Source organism: Melozone crissalis, unplaced genomic scaffold (assembly GCF_028551555.1).
Source record: "Melozone crissalis strain CALT ecotype California unplaced genomic scaffold, PUWL_Pcris_2 ptg000002l_1, whole genome shotgun sequence".
Lineage (NCBI taxonomy): Eukaryota > Metazoa > Chordata > Aves > Passeriformes > Passerellidae > Melozone > Melozone crissalis.
Window position 1 is genome coordinate 155,721 of NW_026535780.1, and position 19,564 is coordinate 175,284.

Here is a 19,564-nt window from a genome sequence, read left to right on the forward strand (position 1 = left end):
ACTACCAATGGACACCTTTTAATCTACCTGCCAAGGTCAGACAGACACATCCCCAATAGCTGGACATGATACAGGAAAGCTGAGGGAAACAAAACGCTTCCCACATCATGATTTGACAGAGAAGCTGCCTGAAAAAATGCCCCAATGTCATGGCCAATGGCTGTCCCAAACCTTCAGCCCCAGATCATCCTCAAGGCCATACTCTGGATGTTATCCAGCAGAGTCTTGTCTTCCTTATTCCCAGTAAACCAGAGATAAACACAGTTCTCTAGTGTAAGCAAAGAAGAGGAGAGGGGCAGAATATCCCTTACCTGAAATGTAGCTGATGCCTCAGGTTTCAGTATTTATATTTTTCAGATTCTGTACTGCTTTAGTGTGCACTTTGGAGCTTCATATAAGGGGATGGCAAGCTCTTCACAGAATAGGGAGACAAAACAATTCCTTCTCTAGCTGGGGACCAAGAACAACTGTTCCAAATCTCAGCCTCAAGAGCATAAACAATGGTGGACTGAAGAGACAAAAACAAGAAGGATGGGATTTCATAAGCTAAAGCTGTAATTGGACAATAAACTCCAAAATGCAAATGGACCAGAACATATAAAATTGTGAGACCCTGTGACCAATCATCTATTTTGTGACTATTTTGGGTTTATCTTGGTTGTAGCCCTGTTTGGGCTCTTGTGCTTCCCAAGGTGTATCCATTAAAGCCTTCTAATAAATACCTACTTTATTTTTTAGCTTCATGTAGTCTCTGTTCTAGGTCAGCCTTCACAAGGCATCAATCCCAAACATGCAGGATAGAAGATGGATGATATGGGGGTTGAGAGCAGCCCAAAAGAGGAGGACTGTGGATGTTGGATGAAGAATTGGATATGCCCCAGCCATGTGCACTCATTGACCAGAAACTCCTCCTGTGTCCTGGGCTCATCCCCACAGCTTGGGAAGCACAAGAGATTGGGGGAATCTCACCCTCTGCTCTCCTGTAGTAAAATCAGAATTCTGTGTTGAACTCTGAGCCCACAAAGACAAGGAAGACGTGGACCTGCTTGAGTGGATGGAGGCCTGGAAGAGGATGAGAGTCAGCCAGGTTGGTGTCCAGCCAAAGGGACACAGAACCTGGAGGATGATGAGGAGCTTGTGCCAGAGGCAGGGATAGATCTGCATTAGCGTATCCAAGCCTGTGATCCAGTAGATGAAGGTTTGATGGAATGCACTGGAAGAGGGAAGTGTGCCAATGGGTAGAGAATTGGGGAAGTAACACGTGAAAGAGATCTTGGAGCACATTTTCACCCACCCCAGTGGTCTCTACAACCCTGGTACAGCACTGAGAAGGGATTGGAAGCATCTTGGGAGAAAAAAGAAGATGGACTCATTTGAAGTTATGATGCAGGAAAACTTTATTGAGGTAGAAGAGTAAAAACTCAGGAGCAGCCAGAGGAAGGGAACTGGTCTGAGGTGCAAGCAGAGCAACCATCAGCCAAGCTGCTTTGCTTGCAGGAGGTTGTGCCAGACTTTCTGCCTTACAGAGGGACCAGCCAGGCAGAGTTGCCCAATGGTCTCTGGGTAGGGAGAAGGGGTTTGCAGCAGAGGAGACAGCACATAGACAAAGGGGTGATGCAGAGCAGCGAATGGAGGAAGAGCAGGAGGCAGATGGGCCATGTTTGCAGGCAGCCTGGGCTGGCCATTGGCTTCTGCCTCGTTGGTGCCCTGGGAGCAGGAGCTGGAAATGCTGAGACTGTTTGAGAGCCTTGGCCCAGAGATGCATCATCAATGCCTGAGATGAGTTCCAAGGAGTGGGTGCTTGGTGTCAGGGGTGGTGCTGAGGGCCCTTAGCAGATGTTTCCATAGCCCCTTCTGCCATAGCAGCCCAGGCCTCCCAGCCCATAGCCAAATCCACGGCCATAGCCAAAGCCACCAAATCCGCCAGAGATGGGCTGTCCCTGCACACTGAGCTCAGTGCCCAGAGCAGCGGAGGAGGTGGATCCGACGGCGGTGTTCTGGGGGAAGGAGGTCATGATGGGTCCTGGCAGGGTGACCAGCACAGGGGAAGGGTTGATGATGACACGGGAATCCTGGCATTGCAGGGCACAGGGCTCGTTGCAGCTGTTGGCCAGCGGGGTGGGTCCGCAGGGAGTGCAGCGGTTGTAGCAGGCCATGGGTGTGGTGTGGAGGGTGCCTGGAAGAGAGGGGGGTGAGGCAGGGCAGGGGTGTGGGTGTGCGAGGGGTGGTGAAGCAGAACCGCGAGGGAGAGTGTGGAGGCTGTTGTGGGGCTATGGGGAGGTGTGAGGGCAGCCGAGGCTGGGGCTGAGCATGATGGAAGAGAGAGGTGAGAGGTGCAGGAGCAGGAGAGTAGGGGGATTGAGTCTCACCTGGTTGTCAGCAGGAGAAGGAGGAGAAGGCTTGAGGAGAAGTGTGTGAGTGTGAGAGGCTCTGGGCTGGCTTTTATGCTGGTCCTGGAGGGGTGGGACAGCCTTGTCCCATGGCCGTGGGGCATTCACCAGCCAACAGCTCTTGCCTGGCCTGGTGAGTCATGAGGTGGGGAGTGTTTTCGTTCCCACAACACTTCAGTGTCATACCCAGCTCTTGAGGCCATGTCCATCTGACTTTGTCGGCAGCTTTAGGAGATGGCATTTGGGTGGATTTGATTATTAGATGTGGGTCAGGAAGGGCTGAATAAACAACTAGAGCCCCACAGAAATGCGATGTCATCAGTGAGGTCATTTTGTGGCACTCATGTCCTGTGGTTTGTGGGTGCCTTGTGAAGACTGGGACTCTGTTCTGTGCCACTGGGTGTCCATCAGCCATTGTGTTGCACCCAGGAATGCTGAGGGAGCTGCTGATGCCCTGGGAAGGTCACTGAGCAATATCCTGGAACGGTTCTGGTGCCTGGGAGCTCCTCCTGATTTCTGAAATAGATTTTGTTCTCTTCTGTCTTCTATGTGAGCAAGAAGGAGAATCTGGAAAATGAGAAGCTGCTTAGGCAGAACGTGTTCCATTGTTATGGTCCATTTGGATTTCTGTAATTAACTCAACCAAGTACACTGTCTAAATTAAAGTGTATTCCTTGGCCACATTAAGAAATCCCATAAATAAAAACAAAGCAGGCTTGATCTCTTTTTTCCCAAACTGATCTGTGACATCAATTCACTTATTCCGCATTCAAGCCACAAGGTTTCATAACTTACAATAATTAGTCGTAATGTTTTGTTCCTGTAAGCAAAACCCAATAATTAGTAATGGACACCCAGCAAGCTCCTCTTTCCTTCTTTGCATGGTTTGGTTGTTCCTCTGTGGAATTGTGCAATTTCATGTTCTGCTCCTGAGGCCATCTCCACCTGACCTTGGTGATACATTTTAGCTGCGAGAATTAGAGAGCAAGGTGTTGGTGTTGATGTTGCATGCCAGGACACGTAGAAGATTCAAGCAAAGCTTACAAGCACTGGGGTGTCGTCAGTGAGGGCATTCCATGGCATATTGACAATGTGTCCCATTTGCATTCTTGCCTCCTGCCTGGCGGAGCTCCCAGCTCTCTCAGCTTCTCCTCATCTCAAGGATCCTCCACTCCCATCAGTGTCATGGTGGCCCTACACTGCTCTTGGTCAACCATGGTTGTGTCCATGTAACCTCACCTGTGTTGGGGATCAGGGTGTTCGATTCCCTCAACATGCTTTTTTTCTGTTCCTAATCCTGTCCTGGAAACTGCTGGAGATTTTTTTTACCATAAAGAGTAGATGATGACCTCAAGATCCATCTATGCTCCACCAGGAACAGAAGGTCCCTCCCTGATAGAATGCTTTGGGTGCCAAGGAAAGGGCAACTGGTGTCATTCTGAACTTCTGTCTTTATCACTGTCCTACATAGCATCTTTATCACTGAACTGCAGACAGGTGGGTTTCAAAGGAGGTCTAATGACTGGATGAGGAACAGACAGAGAGTGATGCTCAGTGGCTCTATGTACAGGTAGAGGCCAGTGATGAGGCCTCCAGGCCTCTGCCTTGGACAGTCATTTTGGTGATTTTGAATATTTTATCAAGGAGGTGAGTAGTGTGATTGAGACCACCCCCAGCATGTTTGCAGGTGCCACAAAGCTGAGTGTTACAGTTGACACAAGAACATGGGGGGATCCCATCAGGATGGAAACTGGGAATGTTGAGAACATTAGAACCTCTTGTGGTTCAACAGCTCCAAGTTCAAGGTCCTGTACATGGGTTGGGACAGTCCCAGACATGAGCACAGCTTTGGAGAGGGAATCCTTGAGAGCACTTCCACTACAGAATGATCTGAGGGTTCTGGTGGACTAAAATCTTTAAAAAAAAACAGCAATGAGAATTTTCAGCTCAGGCCACCAGACATTTCCTGTGCTGCACAGAAAGAAGTGTAGCCAGCAGGAATGGTTGGGGGTTAATTGGAGACGTGAGAATGTCATTGTTGCCACCAACAGGTGAGAAAATATGCACGAAAAGAGGGACACCAATAGAGACCAAAATGTTCAAGAGATCACCATGCTTCCTTGCAGCAAAAGAACTTCTGGAAGAAGATTTCTAGAAGATTGATAATTCCTGTTTCTTCAGAGATAAAGATATCTGATTTAGGGTGGTGTGTTGAGCTTCACAGTGGAAGGAAGACGTGGACTCAGTGAGGCAAGAAGAGTCAGGAACAGTAAGAGGTTCAGGGGACCAAAGAATCCTTGTGATTAGAAATGGGAGACACACAAGGTTTATTTTTGTGAGAAGGGAAGAATGGACAAAGGAGATGTTGTGAGTGTTTCATGGAATGACCTCAATCATAACACCCCAATTCTTGTAGGATTTGTTGTCATCTTCTACGTGCCTGATACCAACCAATAATACCATATTCCAATACCAATACTTCGGCCTCTACTCCTCAAAATTAAAAACTGCCGCAAAGGTCAAATGGACGCAGCCTGTAGAGAAGGACACAGAATCGCAGAATTCCATAAAGACACGCCAGCACCATGACAGGAGGAAATAGGGTCACAATGACCATCCAGTAGCAATTAGTGTTTGTTCCTAACAGGAACACAACATTACATCTGACAGGATATGAGTTATGAAACCATAGGACTTGAATGTAGAATAAACAAATTCACACCAGAGAGCAGCCTGGGCAAAACCTGGTCTAGCATCATTGGTTGCTTGTTTATTTGGTTTCTTAAAGAGGTAAAGAAATACACTTTAAATGACAGAGTATATTTCCAGGTAAAGTTGAGAAATCCAAATGGACCACAGCATTGGAACAAGTTCAACCTATCGTGGCTTTAATTTCCAGATCCTTTCTCTTGATCCTAGAAAAGAAAAAACTGCATGGGGTTCCTTTCATCCATCAAGAAGAGCTCCCAGGCACTGGGACCTTTCCAAGCTCTTGTAGAGTGACCTCCCCAGGACATCAGCAGCTCCCTCAGCACTCCTGAGTGCAACACAATGACTGATGGACACCCAGTAGAACAGAACAGAGTCCCAGTCTTCACAAGGCATCTGCAAACCACAGGACATGTGCCACAAAATGACCTCACTGATGACATGGCATTTCTGCAGGGCTCTGGTTGTTTATTCAGCCCTCCCTGACTCACATGGAGCACTCAAATCTGCCTAAATACAAATGCAATGAAGTTGCTGCCAAGGTCAGATGGAAATGGTTTCAAGAGCAGGGCATGGAATTGCAAAACTACATGAAGGAAAACACTCCCCACCTCATGACTCCCCAAACTGAGCCCGACGAGAGCTGCTACCTGCAAAATGCCCCAAGGCCGTGGGACAAGGCTGACCCGCCCATCCAGGACCAGCATAAAAGCCAGCCCAGATCCTCTCACACTCACACACTTCTCCTCACACCTTCTTCTCCTGGTGACAACAAGGTGAGCCTCAATCCCCTGACCCTCCTGCTCTGGCACCCTTGAACCCTCTCTTCCAGCACACTCTGCCCCAACCTCAGCAGCCCTCACGCCTCCTCACAGCCCCACAACAGCCTCGGCACTCTCTCACCCTCCTGAATCGCTGTCCCTTGCATCCCCACACCCCTGCCGTGCCTCACCCTCTCTCTTCCAGGCACCCTCCACAACACACCCATGGCCTGCAACAGCCTCTGCCGTCCCTGTGGACCCACCCCGCTGGCCAACAGCTGCAACGAGCCCTGTGCCCTGCAATGCCAGGATTCCCGCGTCATCATTGACCCTTCCCCCGTGCTGATCACCCTGCCAGGACCCATCATGACCTCCTTCCCCCAGAACACCGCCGTCGGATCCACCTCCTCGGCTGCCGTGGGCACTGAGCTCAGTGTGCAGGGACAGCCCATCTCTGGCGGATTTGGTGGCTTTGGTGGCTTTGGCCTTGGCTATGGCCGTGGATTTGGCTATGGGCTGGATGGCCTGGGCTGCTATGGCAGAAGGGGCTATGGCAACATCTGCTAAGGGGCCAGCTGGGCTGCCTGCAAACATGGCCCATCAGCCTCCTGTTCTCCCACTCCCTGCTCTTCATTGGTCCTTTGGCTCTGTTCAGTTCCCTCTGCTGCAAACCCCTTCTCCCAAGCCAGACATCAGTGGGCTCCTCTGGTGGGCTCCTCCCACTGTGGGGAAGAATGTTCTTGGTGCTCTGGAGAAACCTCCTGTGGGCAAAGGACCTTGGCTGATGGTCACTCTACTTGCACCTCAGCCTGTTCCTTTCTACTGGATGCTCAGGACATTTTATTCTTCTACCTCAATAAAGTTTTCCTTCATCATAACCTCATATGAATCCTCCTTCGTTCTTCCCCCAAGATTTTTTCAGTCTCAGCAATATCCCAGGGTTTTAGAGATCACTGGGTTTAGAAATTTTAACAAGAGATCTTTTAGGATTTATTTCCCCGCTTCAACCACTCACTGGCATGCTTTGCTCTTCTACTGCATCCCACAAACCCTTCTGTTTCTAGAACACAGTCCTGGATATGCTAATGCACGCCTATCCCTGCTGCTGGCACAAGCCCCTCTAGGTGGTGTGCTCCCTTTGGGTGGACACCAGTTGCTCCAGCCCCTCATCATCTCCTCAGCCCAGTAAGACATCTGCTCAAGCACGTCCATATCTTTCTTATCATGGCTATGCATCCTTGCAGCAAAAGAACTTTCAGAAAAGCATTTCTAGCAGACTGACACTTCCTGTCTCCACACTGATAAGGATACGGATAAGGATACCTGATTTGGGGTGATGAGCTGGGCTTTACAGTAGAAGAAAGACACAGACTTAAAGAAGCAAGAACAGTGCAGGAACAGCAAGAGCTTGAAGGGACCAAAGAATTCTTGTTGTGATTAGAAATGGGAGACATGCAAGGATGATTTATTGTAGGGGTCCTACAGTTGAACAAACAACTCCAGTCTCGCCAGAGATGAGTAGAGGCAATGACTCCCCTGCTCATCTGCTGCCCACACTATGGGGATGAGCACAGGACACAGCGGATTTCTGGTCTGTGAGTGCACATGGTCAGGGCATGTCCAATTTTTCATTCACTCACACCTCAAATCCTTCCCTTTTGGGACTGCTCTCAATCCTCTCATGACCCAGCCTTTATCCTGCATGTTTGGGACTGCTCTAATCCAGGTGCCGCAGATTCTGTCCCACTGCTCCTCTCTGGTGGTATTGGAGAACTCTTAATCTATGGGTTACTGAGAATAAAGAGGACAAGATTCTGGTTTAGAGGATCCAAAGCACAGCCTTGAGGACAATCTATGGCTGGAGGTTTGGGACAGCCTTGGCTGGTTTTCCCGGGGCATTTTTTCAGGAAGAAGATTTTGCCTGGCACAGCCTGGCAAATCTTAAGGTGGGAGGATTTTTCTTCCCCCATCTGTGCATTGCCACGTCCTGCTTTTGAGGCTGTGCCCATGTGACCATGGCAGAAGATTTGATGAGTTGGTTTTGGTTGCAGCACTGCTGGATGAGGGAAGAGGGACCAATAGCATGTACCAGGGCCTGAGTACAGTCTTTGTTCCTTTGACAGAAAACATCCTTGTCTCTGATCTGGAGAGATGTGGATGTTGGTTGGACCATTTTGGTTAAGATGGAAATGGGTGGGATGGTTGCACAGAAAGAGTTATGAAAGAGTAAAGGGCTCAATGTGTGTGTGTGGAGAACAGGGATGAGTGGTGACCCTCAGAGACTCGTGTTCAATCATTCTCACTTCCCATTTTTGTCAGGGACATGGAGAGTGCAATTGAGTGTCCCATCAGCAAAAAATGTGAATAACAGCAGGATGAGTGGTATGCTTGATTGTCTCGAGGGAGGGAATGGCATCCAGAGTGTTCCAGACAGCCTGGAGATATGGGCGTGAAGCTCGTGAAGGTCAGCAGGGCCAAGAGGAAGGTCCTGCAACTGGATTGGATTGATCTCAGTAATGGGTGTTGGATGGATAATGAGTTAATTAACAGCATCCCTGAGGAGAAGGACTTACACACTTACACACCGATATATATAAACTAAATTACTCTGAAATTCTAAAAATAACTATAAACTAATAAAAAATTAAAAACTTTTATCTCAATAATAAAACAAACCAAAAAAACCCCACACACTAAAAAAACACCACCATATAATCAACTACCAAAAAAACCCCACAATACACTTTTTACTAATAATTCTTTACATATTATAAAACTAAATTTAAAAAATAACCATATAATACCTCATTCAACAAATAACAAAAACCACTATGAAAACAAATCAAACCAGCTTACTAAACTCAAAAGTTTTCAACTAACCCTAAGCTTTACTGAAAAAAAAACCCTAAAGCTCTACCACTACAATAATGAATAAATAATAACCAATACACTATAAAAACAACAAAAAAAAAAAAAACCAACCACCTGAATGATGAAGAATTGGACATGTCCTGGCAATGTGAATGAACTCAGCAAAAATCCCCCATGCCCTGGGGTTATCCCCACAGTGAGGGCAGCACATTCTGACCCTCTGCTGCACTCTGAGGAGAATGGACTTGTGTGTTCCACTCTGAGGACACAAAAAAAGGGAAGACATGGACCTCCTCCAGAAGATCTGTAAATGGCCTTGGGAGATGATGAGGGTCTGGAGGAACTGGTGTCCAGCCAAAGTGAGCACCACAGCCTGGAGAGCCTTGTGTCAGAGTCACGGATGGACCTGCACTGGGGGATCCAGGCATGTGTTCAAGCAACTGAAGAGTTGCTGTGGTGCACTGGAAGAACAAAGTGTACTGGTGGGTAGTGGAATTGGGGAAATAATTCCTACAAGAGCTCTTGGAGCACTTTTTCAGCAATCCCAATAGCATCAACAACAGTGGCTTAATCTCAAAGTGTCTAGGGAGAGGAATGAAGAAGGAGTCTTTTGAGGTTATGATGCAGGAAAACTTTATTGAGGTAGAACAGTGAACACTCAGGAGCAGCTAGTGGAAGGGAGCTGGTCTGGGGTGCAAGTAGGGCGACCATCAGCTGAGGCCCCTTGCTTGCAGATGGTTTGGCCACAGCACCAAGGGCTTCCTGCCCCACAGTGGGAGCAGCCAGAGGTGCCCAATGGTCTCTGGCTTGGGAGAAGGGGTTTGCAGCAGAGGAGCTGGAGAGAGCCAAGGGGTGATGCAGAGCACAGAGAGGCAGAAGTGGAGGAGGCAGATGGGCCATGTTTGCAGGCAGCTCAGGCTGGGCCCTTGGCTGCTGCCTTGCTTGGTGCCCTGAGAGCAGAAGCTGGAATTGCTGAGCCTGTTTGGGAGCCTTGTCCCAGAGATGCGTCTTCAGTGCCTGAGATGAGTTCCATGGAGTGGGTGGTTGGTGTCAGGGGTGGTGCTGAGGGCCCTTAGCAGATGTTGCCATAGCCCCTTCTGCCATAGCAGCCCAGGCCTCCCAGCCCGTAGCCAAATCCACGGCCATAGCCAAGGCCAAAGCCACCAAAGCCACCAAATCCGCCAGAGATGGGCTGTCCCTGCACACTGAGCTCAGTGCCCACGGCAGCCGAGGAGGTGGATCCGACAGCGGTGCTCTGGGGGAAGGAGGTCATGATGGGTCCTGGCAGGGTGACCAGCACAGGGGAAGGGTTGATGATGACACGGGAATCCTGGCATTGCAGGGCACAGGGCTCGTTGCAGCTGTTGGCCAGCGGGGTGGGTCCGCAGGGACGGCAGAGGCTGTTGCAGGCCATGGGTGTGGTGTGGAGGGTGCCTGGAAGAGAGAGAGATAAAGCAGGGCATAGATGCGGGGAATGAGAGGGGCAGTGATGCAGGAGGATATGTGACTGTGGAGGTTGTTGTGGGTCTGTGGGGAGGCGTGAGGGCTGCTCAGGCTGGGGCTGAGTGTGCTGGAAGAGAGGGCCCAGGGGTGCAGGAGCAGGAGGGTCAGGGGCTTGATTCTCACCTGGTTGTCAGCAGGAGCAGGAGGAGAAGGCTTGAGGAGAAGTGTGTGAGGGAGAGAGGCTCTGGGTCAGCTTTTATGCAGGTTCTGAAGGGGTGGGACAGCCTTGTCCCATGGCCTTGGGGCATTTTTTAGGCAGCAGCTTTTGCCTTGCTCAGCCTGGTGAGTCATGACCTGGGGAATGTTTTCCTTCCTGATGTTCTGCAGTGTCATGTCTTCTTCTTCTGTTTGTGTCCATGTGACATTGACAGTTGCTCATAATTTGAGAATTAGAGACCAGTGTGGGGTTTTTTGATGACATCTATCGAGACATGCAGAAGATTCAACCAAAGCTAAGGAGAACTGGGGAGTCATCAGTGAGGTCATGCCATATTGACAACATCTCTCATTTGCATTCTTGCCTTCTGTCCCAAGAATCTCTCAGCTCTTTCAGTTCCTCCTCGTTTTGATTATACCCCAGTATTGTCAATGTCATGGTGGCCCTGCACTGCTCTTGGTCAACCATGTCCATGTCCTTGTTCCACTCTGGAGCCCCAGCAGTGGTGGGGGACAGGAGGGTTAACTCCTTCAGCCTTATTGTACTTCTTCTTTTACATTACCTATCCTGGTAACAGCTGGAGATTTTTATTCCAAAGAGTGCATGTCCACCTCATGATCCACTTAAGCTACAGTAGGACTACAAGGACCTTCCCTTCTCGAATGCTTTGGTTGCCAAGGGAAAGGCAACTGGGGTCATCCTGATCATCTGTCAGGGTTTTTACAGAGTCCCACAGGACACCCTTGTCTCTAAGCTGCAGACGTGTGGGTTTCAAAGGAGGTCTAATGAATGGATGAGGAACAAAGAGTGATGGTCAATGGCTCTATGGACAGGTGGAGGCCAGTGACGAGGCCTCCAGGCTTGTGCCTTGGACTGGTGATTTTGAATATTTTATCAAGGAGATGAACAGTGAGATTTACAACACTTTCAGAATGTTTGCAGGTACCAGGAAGCTGAGTGTTGCAGTCGACACAAGAGCATGGAAGGATGCCATCAGGAGAGACACTGGGAATGTTGAGAACAGAAGAACCTCTTGTGGTTCAACAACTCCAAGTTCAAGGTCCTGCACATGGTTTGGGACAGTCCCAGACACGAGCACAGCTTTGGAGAAAACTCATTGAGAGCAGTTCCACAGAGAAGAATTGCAGGTTCTAGTGGACTAAAATGACACAGCAATGTGAATTTCAGCCAAAAAACATAACTATATCCTGGGCTGCATAAAAACAGGTGTGGCCACAGGAATGGCTGGGTGTCAGTAAGAGCCAGGAGGAAAGACCCAAATTCTTGTCACCTTTATTTGCACCTTCTGCATACCTGAGTCAAAAGAAGCCCAAAACCTTGGGCTCGATTGCTCCCAATTAAAAGCTGCTGCCAAGGTCAGATGGACACTGCCTCAAGGGGAGGGCATGGGATCACAGAACATCAGGAGGGAAAACATGACCCACTTATGACTCACCAGGCTGGGCCAGGCAAGAGCTGCATCCTAAGAAATGCCCCAAGGCCATGGGACAAGGCTGTCCCGCCCCTCCAGAACCAGCATAAAAGCCAGCCCAGAGCCTCTGTCCCTCACACACTTCTCCTCAAGTCTTCTCTTTCTCCTGCACCAGCAACCAGGTGAGTCTCATAACCCTTACCCTCTGGCTCCTGCACCCCTGGCCCCCCTTTACCAGAACTCCCAGCCCCAGCCTCAGCAGCCCTCACGCCTCCCCACAACCCCACAGCAGCCTCCATGCTCCCTTGTCCTCCTCCATAACTACCCCTTGTATCCTCATGCCTCTGCCCTGCCTCACTCCCTCTCTTCCAGGCACCCTCCACACCACATCCATGGCCTGCAACAGCCTCTGCCGTCCCTGCGGACCCACCCCGCTGGCCAACAGCTGCAACGAGCCCTGTGCCCTGCAATGCCAGGATTCCCATGTCATCATCAACCCTTCCCCCGTGCTGGTCACCCTGCCAGGACCCATCATGACCTCCTTCCCCCAGAACACCGCCGTCGGATCCACCTCCTCGGCTGCCGTGGGCACTGAGCTCAGTGTGCAGGGACAGCCCATCTCTGGGGGATTTGGTGGCTTTGGTGGCTACGGCCTTGGCTATGGCCATGGATTTGGCTATGGGCTGGGAGGCCTGGCCTGCTATGGCAGGAGGGGCTATGGCAACATCTGCTAAGGGCCCTCAGCACCACCCCTGACACCAACCACCCGCTCCTTGGAACTCATCTCAGGCACTGAAGACGCATCTCTGGGACAAGGCTCCCAAACAGGCTCAGCACTTCCAGTTCCTGCTCTCAGGACACCAAGCAAGGCAACAGCCAACGGGCCAGCCCAGGCTGCCTGCAAAAATGGCCCATCTGCCTCCTGCTCTTCTCCCTCTCTGTGCTCTGCATCGTCCCTTTGGCTCTCTCCAGCTCCTCTTCTGCCAACCCCTTCTCCCAAGCCAGAGACCATTGGGCACCTCTGGCTGCTCCCACTGTGGGGCAGGAAGGCCTTGGTGCTGTGGCCAAACCATCTGCAAGCAAGGGGCCTCAGCTGATGGTCGCCCTACTTGCACCTCAGACCAGCTCCCTTCCACTGGCTGCTCCTGAGTGTTCACTGTTCTACCTCAATAAAGTTTTCCTGCATCATAACCTCAAAAGACTCCTTCTTCATTCTTCTCCCTAGACACTTTGAGATTAAGCCACTGTTGTTGATGCTATTGGGATTGCTGAAAAAGTGCTCCAAGAGCTCTTGTAGGAATTATTTCTCCAATTCCACTACCCACCAGTACACTTTGTTCTTCCAGTGCACCACAGCAACTCTTCAGTTGCTTGAACACATGCCTGGATCCCCCAGTGCAGGTCCGTCCGTGACTCTGACACAAGGCTCTCCAGGCTGTGGTGCTCACTTTGGCTGGACACCAGTTCCTCCAGACCCTCATCATCTCCCAAGGCCATTTACAGATCTGCTCGAGTGAGTCCATGTCTTCCCTTTTTTTGTGGATCACAAAGAGTGGAACACACAAGTCCATTCTCCTCAGAGTGCAGCAGAGGGTCAGAATGTGCTGCCCTCACTGTGGGGATAACCCCAGGACATGGAGGATTTTGCTCAGCTTATTCACATTGCCAGAACATGCCCAATTCTTCATCATTCAGGTTTTTAAATTTTTTTAAGTTATTTTCATACTGTATTGGTTTATATTTATTAATTTGTGTAGAGGTAGAGTTTTGGGTTATTTTTGTTTTAGTAATGTTTATGGTTGATTGAATAGTTTTGAGTTTAGTAAGTTGGTTTAATTTTTTTAGTGGTTTTTGTGAATTGTTTTATATTTTTAGTGGTTTTTGTGAATTGAAACAATTCAATTTTGTGAATTGTTTTGTGAATTGAATTTTGTGAAAAAAGTGTGGGGTTTTATATGGTTGTTTTTTATTTTTGATTTATTTCTATAATGTGGTAAGAATTATTAGTAAAAGGAGTATACTGTAATTTTTTTTTGGTAGTTGGTTATATGGTGGTGTTTTTTTAGTGTGTGGGGTTTTTTGTTTTTTTTTTTTATTAGTGAGATTAAATTTTTTATTTTTTGGTTAGTTTGTAATTGTTTTTAGAATTTTAGGATGATTTAGTTTATTTATATGGGTGTGTAAGTGTGTAAGTCCTTCTCCTCAGGGATGCTGTTAATTAACTCATTGCCCATCCAACAACCATTACTGAGATTGATCCCATCCAGGTGTAGGACCCTCCTCTTCGCCCTGTTGACCTTCATGAGCTTCACAACACCCCGTCTCCCCAGCCTGTCTGGAATGCTCTGGATGCCATCCTTTCTCTCCAGACCATCAACCATTGTTCTCTCCTAACGGTTATTCACATTTTTGCCAATGGCACACACAATTGCACTCTCCATGTCCCTGACAAAGATGGGAAGTGAGAATGGTTGAACACGAGTCTCTGAGGATCACCACTCATCCCTGTTCTCCACACACACATGGAGCCATTGACTCTTTCATAACTCTTCCAGTGCAACCATCCCACCCATTTCCATCTTAACCAAAATGTCCAACCAAACATCCACATCTCTCCAACTTAGAGACAAGGATGTTTTCTGGCAAAGGAAGAAATACTGTGCACAGGTCCAGATACATGCTATTGGTCCCTCTTCCCTCATCCAGCAGTGCTGCAACCAAAACCAACTCATCAAATCTGCTGCCAAGGTCACATGGGCACGGCCTCAAGAGATGGACGTGGCAATGCAGATCTGGGGGAAGAAAAACCCTCCCACCTTTTGCCAGGTTGTGCCAGGCAAATCTGCTGCCTGAAAAAATGCCCCGGGATAACCAGCCAAGGCTGTCCCAAACCTCCACCCATAGATCGTCCTCAAGGCTGTGCTCTGGATCCTCTAAACCAGAATCTTATCTTCCTTATTCCCAGTAACCCATAGATTAAGAGTTCTCCAATACCACCAGAGAGGAGCAGAGGGGCAGAATCTGCTGCACCTGGATTGAAGCAGTCCCAAACATGCGGGATAAAGGCTGAGGGAGGGGATTGAGAGCACTCCCAAGAACGAAGGATTTGGGATGTGAGTGAATGAAAAATGGGACACGCCCTGACCATGTGCACTTGCAGAGCAGAAATCCCTGTTTCCTGTGCTCATCCCCACAGTGTGGGGGGCAGATGAGCAGGGGAATCTTGCTCACCTAGCTCATAGTTTCTACGCATCTTTGGCGAGACTGGAATTGTGTGTTCAACTGTAGGACCCCTATGATAAGAAAGGCATGGACCTGCTCAAGCAGATCCCTTAGTGGGCTGAGGAGATGATGAGGGGCTGGAGCAACTGGTGTCCACCCTAAGGGAACACACAACCCAGAGGGGCTTGTGCCACCAGTAGGGATAGACCTGCATTAGTGTATCCAGGGCTGTGTTTCTAGAAACAGAAGGGTTTGTGGGATGCAGCGGAAGAGCAAAGCATGGCAGTGGGTGGTAGAAGTGGGGAAATAAATTTTAAAAGTGGTCTTGATGCACTTTTAACCCAAAAGGCCTCTACAACCCCCATTTAGTGATGAATGAGCCTGGAAACGTCTTGGGAGAAGAAAGAAGGAGGATTCATATGAGGTTGTGATGCAGGAAAACTTTATTGAGGTAGAAGAATAAAAGGCCATGAGCATCCAGAAGTTAAAAGGAGTAGGCTGAGGTGAAAGGAGAGTGACCATCAGCCAAAGACCTTTGCTCTCAGGAGGTTTTTCCAGAGCACCAAGAACATTCTGCCCCCACAGTGGGAGGAGCCCACCAGAGGGGTCCAATGGTGTCTGGCCTGCAAGAAGTGATCTGCAGCCGAGGGAACTGAACAGAGCTGTAGGGGCCATGCAGAGCAGGGAGTGGGAGAACAGGAGGCAGATGGACCATGTTTGCAGGCAGCACAGCTGGCCCCTTAGCAGATGTAGCCGCCCCTTCTGCCGTAGCAACCCAGGCCTCCCAGCCCATAGCCAAATCCACGGCCATAGCCAAGGCCACCAAAGCCACCAAATCCGCCAGAGATGGGCTGTCCCTGCACACTGAGCTCAGTGCCCACGGCAGCGGAAGAGGTGGATCCGACGGCGGTGTTCTGGGGGAAGGAGGTCATGATGGGTCCTGGCAGGGTGACCAGCACAGGGGAAGGGTCGATGATGACACGGGAATCCTGGCATTGCAGGGCACAGGGCTCGTTGCAGCTGTTGGCCAGTGGGGTGGGTCCGCAGGGACTGCAGAGGCTGTTGCAGGCCATGGATGTGTTGTGGAGGGTGCCTGGAAGAGAGAGGGATGAGGCAGGGCAGGGGCGATGGTGTGGGAAGGTGAGGGAATTTGGAGGGTGTTGTGAGGCTGTGAGGAGGCGTGAGAGCTGCTGAGGCTGGGGCTGGGAGTGCTGGTAAAGAGGGGCCACGGGTGCCAGAGCAGGAGGGTCAGGGGCGTGAGGCTCACCTGGTTTTCAGCAGGAGGAGAAGGCGTCAGGAGAAGTGTGTGAGGGTGAGAGGTTCTGGGCTGGCTTTTATACTGGTCCTGACTGGGTGGGACAGCCTTGTCCCACGGCCTTGGGGCATTTTTGAGGCAGCAGCTCTTGTCTGGCTCAGTTTGGGGAGTCATAAGGTGGGGAGTGTTTTCCTTCATGTAGTTTTGCAATTCCATGCCCTGCTCTTGAAACCATTTCCATCTGACCTTGGCAGCAACTTCATTGCGTTTGTATTTGGGCCATTTTGATTGTTCCATGTGAGTCAGGGAGGGCTGAATAAACAACCAGAGCCCAGCAGAAATGCCATGTCATTAGTGAGGTCATTTTGTGGCACACGTCCTGTGGTTTGCAGATGCCTTGTGAAGACTGGGACTCTGTTCTGTTCTACTGGGTGTCCATCAGTCATTGTGTTGCACTCAGGAATGCTGAGGGAGCTGCTGATGTCCTGGGGATGTCACTCTGCAAGAGCTTGGAAAGGTCCCAGTGCCTGGGAGCTCTTCTTGATGGATGAAAGGAACCCCATGCAGTTTTTTCTTTTCTAGGATCAAGAGAAAGGATCTGGAAATTAAAGCCACGATAGGTTGAACTTGTTCCAATGCTGTGGTCCATTTGGATTTCTCAACTTTACCTGGAAATATACTCTGTCATTTAAAGTGTATTTCTTTACCTCTTTAAGAAACCAAATAAACAAGCAACCAATGATGCTAGACCAGGTTTTGCCCAGGCTGCTCTCTGGTGTGAATTTGTTTATTCTACATTCAAGTCCTATGGTTTCATAACTTATATCCTGTCAGATGTAATGTTGTGTTCCTGTTAGGAACAAACACTAATTGCTACTGGATGGTCATTGTGACCCTATTTCCTCCTGTCATGGTGCTGGCGTGTCTTTGTGGAATTCTGTGATTCTGTGTCCTTCTCTACAGGCTGCGTCCATTTGACCTTTGCGGCAGTTTTTAATTTTGTGGAGTAGAGGTCAAAGTATTGGTATTGGTATGTGGCATATGGCATTATTGGCTTGTGTCAGGCACGTAGAAGATGACAACAAATCCTACAAGAATTGGGGTGTTACGAGTGAGGTCCTGCCATGGAACACTCACAACATCTCCTTTGTCCATTCTTCCCTTCTCACAAAAATAAACCTTGTGTGTCTCCCATTTCTAATCACAAGGATTCTTTGGTCCCCTCAACCTCTTGCTGCTCTTACTTCACTAAGTCCATGTCTTTCTTCCACTGTGAAGCTCAACTCATCACCCTAAATCAGATATCCCTATCTCTGAGGAGACAGGAATTATCAATCTGCTAGAAACCCTTTTCCAGAAGATTGTTTGCTGCAAGGATGCATGGCCATCTCTTGAACATTTTGGTCTCTATTGGTGTCCCTATTTTGGTCGTTATAATAGGTGACAATAATGGCATTCTCACATTTTCAATTAACCATCAACTATTCCTTCTGGCCACACTTCTTTCTATGCAGCCCAGAGAATGGCTGGTGGCCTTGGCTGAAAATTCACATTGGTGTTTCCTTTTAATATTTTGGTGCACCAGAACTCTAAGGTCATTGTCTGGTGAAAGTGCTCTTGAGAATTCCCTCTCCAAAGCTGTGCTCATGTCATGACTGTCCCAACCCATGTGCAAGACCTTGAACTTGGAGTTGTTGAACCACAAGAGATTCCTATGTTTTCAACATTCCCAGTGTCCTTCCTGATGGGATCACTCCATGTTCTTGTGTCAACTGCAACACTCAGCTTTGTGGCACCTGCAAACATGCTGGGGGTGGTCTCAGTCTCACTACTCATCTCCTTGATAAAATATTCCAAATCACCAGTCCAAGGTAGAGGCCTGGAGGACTCATCTCTGGCCTCCACCTGAGCATAGAGCCACTAAGCATCACTCTCTGTCTGTTCCTCATCCATTCATTAGACCACCTTTGAAACCCACGTGTCTGCAGTTCAGAGATAAAGATGCTATGTAGGACAGTGATAAAGCCCTGACAGAAGTTCAGGATGATACCAGTTCCCCTTCCCTTGGCAAACAAAGGATTCTAGCAAGGAAGGACCTGGTGGAGCATAAATGGATCTTGAGGTCACCATGGACTCTTTAGTTAAAAATCTCCAGCAGTTTCCAGGACAGGATTAGGAACAGAAAAAAAGCATGTTGAGGGAATCGAACACCCTGGTCCCCAACACAGGTGAGGCTGCATGGACACCAACCATGGTTGACCAAGAGCAGTGTAGGGCCACCATGACACTGATGGGAGTGGAGGATCCTTGAGATGAGGAGAAGCTGAGAGAGCTGGGAGCTCCGCCAGGCAGGAGGCAAGAATGCAAATGGGACACATTGTCAATATGCCATGGAATGCCCTCACTGATGACACCCCAGTGCTTGTAAGCTTTGCTTGAATCTTCTACGTGTCCTGGCATGCAACATCAACACCAACACCTTGCTCTCTAATTCTCGCAGCTAAAATGTATCACCAAGGTCAGGTGGAGATGGCCTCAGGAGCACAACATGAAATTGCACAATTCCACAGAGGAACAACCAAACCATGCAAAGAAGGAAAGAGGAGCTTGCTGGGTGTCCATTACTAATTATTGGGTTTTGCTTACAGGAACAAAACATTAGGACTAATTATTGTAAGTTATGAAACCTTGTGGCTTGAATGCGGAATAAGTGAATTGATGTCACAGATCAGTTTGGGAAAAAAGAGATCAAGCCTGCTTTGTTTTTATTTATGGGATTTCTTAATGTGGCCAAGGAATACACTTTAATTTAGACAGTGTACTTGGTTGAGTTAATTACAGAAATCCAAATGGACCATAACAATGGAACACGTTCTGCCTAAGCAGCTTCTCATTTTCCAGATTCTCCTTCTGGCTCACATAGAAGACAGAAGAGAACAAAATCTATTTCAGAAATCAGGAGCAGCTCCCAGGCACCAGAACTGTTCTAGGATATTGCTCAGTGACCTTCCCAGGGCATCAGCAGCTCCCTCAGCATTCCTGGGTGCAGCACAATGACTGATGGACACCCAGGGGCACAGAACAGAGTCCCAGTCTTCACAAGGCACTCACAAAGCACCAAACATGAGTGCCACAAAATGACCTCACTGATGACATCGCATTTCTGTGGGGCTCTGGTTGTTTATTTAGCCCTTCATGACCCACATCTAATAATCAAATCCACCCAAATGCCAGCTCCTAAAGCTGCCGACAAAGTCAGATGGA

General features: G+C 48.9%; 4 protein-coding genes and 1 pseudogene across 4 annotated transcripts; 2 read left to right on the plus strand and 3 right to left on the minus strand.

The window, feature by feature from the left end:
- Positions 1 to 1,829: 1,829 nt before the first annotated feature.
- LOC128950968 (feather beta keratin-like) lies at positions 1,830 to 2,494 on the minus strand. Its single transcript, XM_054296081.1, has 2 exons — positions 2,374 to 2,494; positions 1,830 to 2,179 (listed from the first exon to the last, which is right to left on the minus strand). Exons 1-2 carry the CDS (start codon positions 2,492 to 2,494, stop codon positions 1,830 to 1,832), a joined length of 471 nt encoding a protein of 156 aa, XP_054152056.1.
- Positions 2,495 to 5,756: 3,262 nt separating this feature from the next.
- Positions 5,757 to 6,427, plus strand: LOC128933347 (feather beta keratin-like). Its single transcript, XM_054270304.1, has 2 exons — positions 5,757 to 5,859; positions 6,045 to 6,427. The coding sequence occupies exons 1-2, from the start codon at positions 5,757 to 5,759 to the stop codon at positions 6,425 to 6,427; spliced, it is 486 nt and encodes a 161-aa protein (XP_054126279.1).
- Positions 6,428 to 9,803: 3,376 nt separating this feature from the next.
- Positions 9,804 to 10,482, minus strand: LOC128950956 (feather beta keratin-like; annotated as a pseudogene).
- A 1,399-nt stretch (positions 10,483 to 11,881) lies between these two features.
- LOC128950949 (feather beta keratin-like) lies at positions 11,882 to 12,557 on the plus strand. The gene is made up of 2 exons (XM_054296044.1): positions 11,882 to 12,005; positions 12,196 to 12,557. The coding sequence occupies exons 1-2, from the start codon at positions 11,882 to 11,884 to the stop codon at positions 12,555 to 12,557; spliced, it is 486 nt and encodes a 161-aa protein (XP_054152019.1).
- Positions 12,558 to 15,785: 3,228 nt separating this feature from the next.
- Positions 15,786 to 16,118, minus strand: LOC128950979 (feather beta keratin-like). Its single transcript, XM_054296106.1, has one exon. The coding sequence runs from the start codon at positions 16,116 to 16,118 to the stop codon at positions 15,786 to 15,788; it is 333 nt and encodes a 110-aa protein (XP_054152081.1).
- Positions 16,119 to 19,564: the final 3,446 nt, after the last annotated feature.

Excerpts from the sequence above, each read along its gene's own strand:
- LOC128950968 (XM_054296081.1), bottom strand. The coding sequence starts at position 2,494 with ATGCCCCACGGCCATGGGACAAGGCTGTCCCACCCCTCCAGGACCAGC. Across the intron at positions 2,180-2,373 it reads CCTCCTTCTCCTGCTGACAA|CAGGCACCCTCCACACCACA; the intron begins CCAGGTGAGACT and ends CCCCCTCTCTTC.
- LOC128933347 (XM_054270304.1), top strand. The coding sequence starts at position 5,757 with ATGCCCCAAGGCCGTGGGACAAGGCTGACCCGCCCATCCAGGACCAGC. Across the intron at positions 5,860-6,044 it reads CTTCTCCTCACACCTTCTTC|GCCTCACCCTCTCTCTTCCA; the intron begins TCCTGGTGACAA and ends CACCCCTGCCGT.
- LOC128950949 (XM_054296044.1), top strand. The coding sequence starts at position 11,882 with ATGCCCCAAGGCCATGGGACAAGGCTGTCCCGCCCCTCCAGAACCAGC. Across the intron at positions 12,006-12,195 it reads TCTCCTGCACCAGCAACCAG|GCACCCTCCACACCACATCC; the intron begins GTGAGTCTCATA and ends CCTCTCTTCCAG.
- LOC128950979 (XM_054296106.1), bottom strand. The coding sequence starts at position 16,118 with ATGGCCTGCAACAGCCTCTGCAGTCCCTGCGGACCCACCCCACTGGCC.